This window comes from Trachymyrmex septentrionalis, unplaced genomic scaffold (assembly GCF_001594115.1).
Source record: "Trachymyrmex septentrionalis isolate Tsep2-gDNA-1 unplaced genomic scaffold, Tsep1.0 scaffold24, whole genome shotgun sequence".
Lineage (NCBI taxonomy): Eukaryota > Metazoa > Arthropoda > Insecta > Hymenoptera > Formicidae > Trachymyrmex > Trachymyrmex septentrionalis.
Genome location: NW_017305397.1, coordinates 1,755,994 through 1,759,610, shown reverse-complemented (window position 1 = coordinate 1,759,610; position 3,617 = coordinate 1,755,994). Strand labels below are relative to the sequence as shown.

The 3,617-nt window shown below is 38.3% G+C and overlaps 1 protein-coding gene across 1 annotated transcript; it reads left to right on the top strand.

Annotated features, from left to right (window-relative positions):
• The first annotated feature begins 850 nt into the window (after window positions 1-850).
• On the top strand, window positions 851-1,541 carry LOC108748673. Its single transcript, XM_018486943.1, has 2 exons — window positions 851-965; window positions 1,093-1,541. Exons 1-2 carry the CDS (start codon window positions 872-874, stop codon window positions 1,407-1,409), a joined length of 411 nt encoding a protein of 136 aa, XP_018342445.1. The 5' UTR covers window positions 851-871; the 3' UTR covers window positions 1,410-1,541.
• The last annotated feature ends 2,076 nt before the right edge of the window (window positions 1,542-3,617 follow it).

The window sequence follows — 3,617 nt, the reverse complement described above, 5'->3', positions numbered from 1 at the left end:
TTACCGCACACGCGACTCGTAGACACGTGACTATCTAAATGTAGGCTGTAATTGGCCATATTTAAACTCTTATTATCTCAAAAATTACTGCTTAATATAAAAATTTGCAAACTTTTTTACTTAATTTTTCGAGAACTGTCTTACTATAATATTTTGAGTAGCAAATTTTAAGACATCCTGCACACTGTGAAAAATAGAACGTTAATTTTAACTTACAGTCGTATAGTGGACTTTCTGAGCGTGCAAAAATGTTAAAATTAACAATTTTGTATTAATTTCAACATTTTTGCACGTGTCGGAAAGTCCACTATACGACTATAAGTTAAAATTAACATTTTATTTTTTACAGTATATATACGAATCTTTGTTAACACGATTCAGACATTTTATTCTTCTCTTTAAAAAATCAGAGTATGTATTATGGAATTTTTCAGTTCAGAATGGATTCCGATCGGAATTATTCCGAATAATTTCATAATACATGCCCAGCACTCTTTTGGATTACGGATATTTATTTCATCAGATGAAAATCGCGCAGGTAATTAAGAGAAATGCTTCGCTTTACACTTGTCTTATTTGAGCTAATTTCTTCCGGTTGTCAACGGGTAGAAATCAAAACAAAGCATACTTTCTTGAAACGTGCCGTTTGCGGCGCTCCACTTTCTCTCGCGCGCGTCTTTTTTTTTTTTAATGACACTCATTAGGATCATTTATAATGGTCAACGACCGCGTACACGACGAACGGCAAATTACATTTTACATAATGTCATCCCTACTCGATGCACTCGCGAGGAAGCGCATTCATATAAAAAGAGAGAGAGCGCGGCTGGACAATCGATTGACAGTTTGTTACTCGATACGATTTCCGAAGATGACCAAGTTAGCAGTCGTTGCGATCGTCCTGCTGGCGAGCACTGTCTCTCAGTCCCAGAGGATAATTAGGGAAACACCTACACGATCCACAGGTGAAAGATATATAATCGTACCGAGTAAAATTAACTTTATTAAGATATACTTGTTACTAGATTTACATGCAATCAGATTTTAATACTTGATTAACTCTCAAACCTCTTAATCTTATCTGATCGCAAGATGAGAACGCGGCTGTCATCGGAGACATTCTGCAGAAGATCTCGAGCGGGGACTCAAACGCGAAGGATGACGCGAAGCTCGTCGAACTCATTAAACAGGAGATCGTGAGGACCGCGGAAGAAATTAAGACGCCCACGGGATCGATCGACGCAGCCGCTAAAAAGGCACAGAAATTGGTATCCGAATTGACCTCGGCGTACACAAACGCTATTTACAAATCCAAATCCCCTGAGGACGGCCGAGAGAATTTCACACGCTTCCAGAACACCGTCCAGGCGATCGTGGAATTCATCAAAAATGGCCAATTCTTAGCGTAGTGTAAAAACATCTCTATTTTCTTTCGCTATCTATTTTTAACCTGGCATATTTATTATTATACACGTACCTGCCTGTCACAAATGTGTATCATAGAAAATCGATAAATATAATTGTGAGTTAATCTCATGCAAAGCGCACACCGTCTATCCTTTCCCTTTTAAGCACGTGACTTATGATAATTATATTATATATTAAGGTTAGGTTAATAAGCATCGGTAATATTTATAAATCGCGAGAAAATTATTTATTCCGTAGACAATAGGAAAAAGGAAATAGTTTTTAATTTATACCGCGAGACCGCGAGATCGCCCTTCGGCGATCGTTTGTATTATTTTGCTGGGCAAGACGAGCGCGAGCGGCGGTAACGCAGAATTATTCTTGCTGACGTACGACTCAGAGGCGGACGATCCATTGTAAAAGCGGCGGTGGGCTCATAATCTGGCGATGTAGGATCTCTCCAACCCGTGGGGCTGACCGGAACTGCGCCTATGCTCTTTCGCCGGAAGCGCCGCTGCCACATGTAGTAATATAAATTATAATGCCTTTACGGTTTTTCCTTTTGTAGATTTGCATTTAAAACACCGGAATAGCATTGTCGTCGAAATCGCCGAACGCAATTTTCATGGAAATAAGAAAGCTATTTCTCTATACGGCTCTCCCGCCGATACGGGATTCTCGTCGGACTTCCTCTCAATCCCTCTTTTTCTTTTTTCCTCCTCTTCCTTCCGTCGCGATGCGCGAAAAGGAGAAGAATCGCGCATCGCAATAAGACACAGAATTCGATTCGCATCTAATCGTGCCAAGGCTGATCAGAGATCAGCGGCTTTCACTGTTGGCACAACGAAACTCTATCTGCGAATCTATTCGCGGTGATTCCTCGCCTCGTCTGCCGCTTTCGGGAGAAAGGAAACTTTCCATTCAAAGGATGTACGTAATAATTGTTCGCGAAATAAGTCGCGGGGCTAGCGACGAAAATAAAATCGTGACGCACGCGCGGGCGTGCGAGCCGGTCGGCGGCCATCCATGAAAGTGGAAACCTGGCTCTCGTACGAGAGGTGGATGGATGACCTCTTTCGATTCGCATGTAGGACGCAAAGGAAAATATGCGTGAAACGTTTAATCGCGCCAGCCTCGATATTTCACTTTGTATTTGCACTCTCTTATTCGATGTGTGACATTTAGATCATTCCTTTCTAGCTCTTTCTTTATTTCAGACGTCTCTTCTCTCTTGCAATACCTTCAATGTATTCTTTGATGATTGTCTAGCGCACTCTGTAAAATATCGGTGTTTAGATTTAACACCATGCGGCGTCTATATAATTCTCACTGTGTGTTGGTATCAATGTTAATATCAACACGGTATTAACCTTTTGTAGTCACACCTCTCGAAAGTTCCGTAATCACACCGGGATCAAAATGATCTCAAAGTGCGTTTAATCGATTGCCATGTTCACAGTTTTCGTTCTTTGAAGTAAAAAAAATTACTGAACGTAGTACTTCAAACATTATTGTAGAACATAGAAATGTCAGCAGCTTTATGAAGATATTAATTTTAACATATTATTTTAAAAATCGCAAAAGTAAAGTATGAATTTTTGTACTCAAAAAAAAAAAAATAACTTTTTAAATTTTAAATTTTTTTTTTAAAACATTCATGGCTGTATATACAGATATGATACTTTTAGAAAAAAAGTCCAAAAAATGTATTTACTTTAAAAAATTATTGTACAAAAAAATTATTAAAAAAATACTAATCAAAGATATACTAATCATAGAGATATAAATCTTCCAAATTTTTTGGAGTCTCCAAATTGACTCCAAATGACAAAGAGTGAATATTAATACCAATATGATATGGATTTAAAACTCCTAGCGTTTACATCACCATCGTGTGAATTTAAAACCTATGGTGTGGTTTCAAATCTACACCATAATGATGTTAATATAAACATCATGGGCTTTAAATCTACATCGTGTTGATGTTACCATTAACACCAACATGGTAATAATTAGATATCACATGGGGTTAAATCCATACCGATATGTTTTAGAGTGCATTATCTCTACTAGCAACGCAATGAGATATGAAATATCTGTTTATCTGTTCTAAAATATCTATTGCCTAGGAGTCACACAAACTCGAAGTTCGCTATAACCTCACGTTGTTTCGTGCGCCGCGTTGTCTAAAAATACATACAACAGTGCTA

Excerpts from the sequence above, each read along its gene's own strand:
- LOC108748673 (XM_018486943.1), top strand. The coding sequence starts at position 872 with ATGACCAAGTTAGCAGTCGTTGCGATCGTCCTGCTGGCGAGCACTGTC. Across the intron at positions 966-1,092 it reads AACACCTACACGATCCACAG|ATGAGAACGCGGCTGTCATC; the intron begins GTGAAAGATATA and ends TCTGATCGCAAG.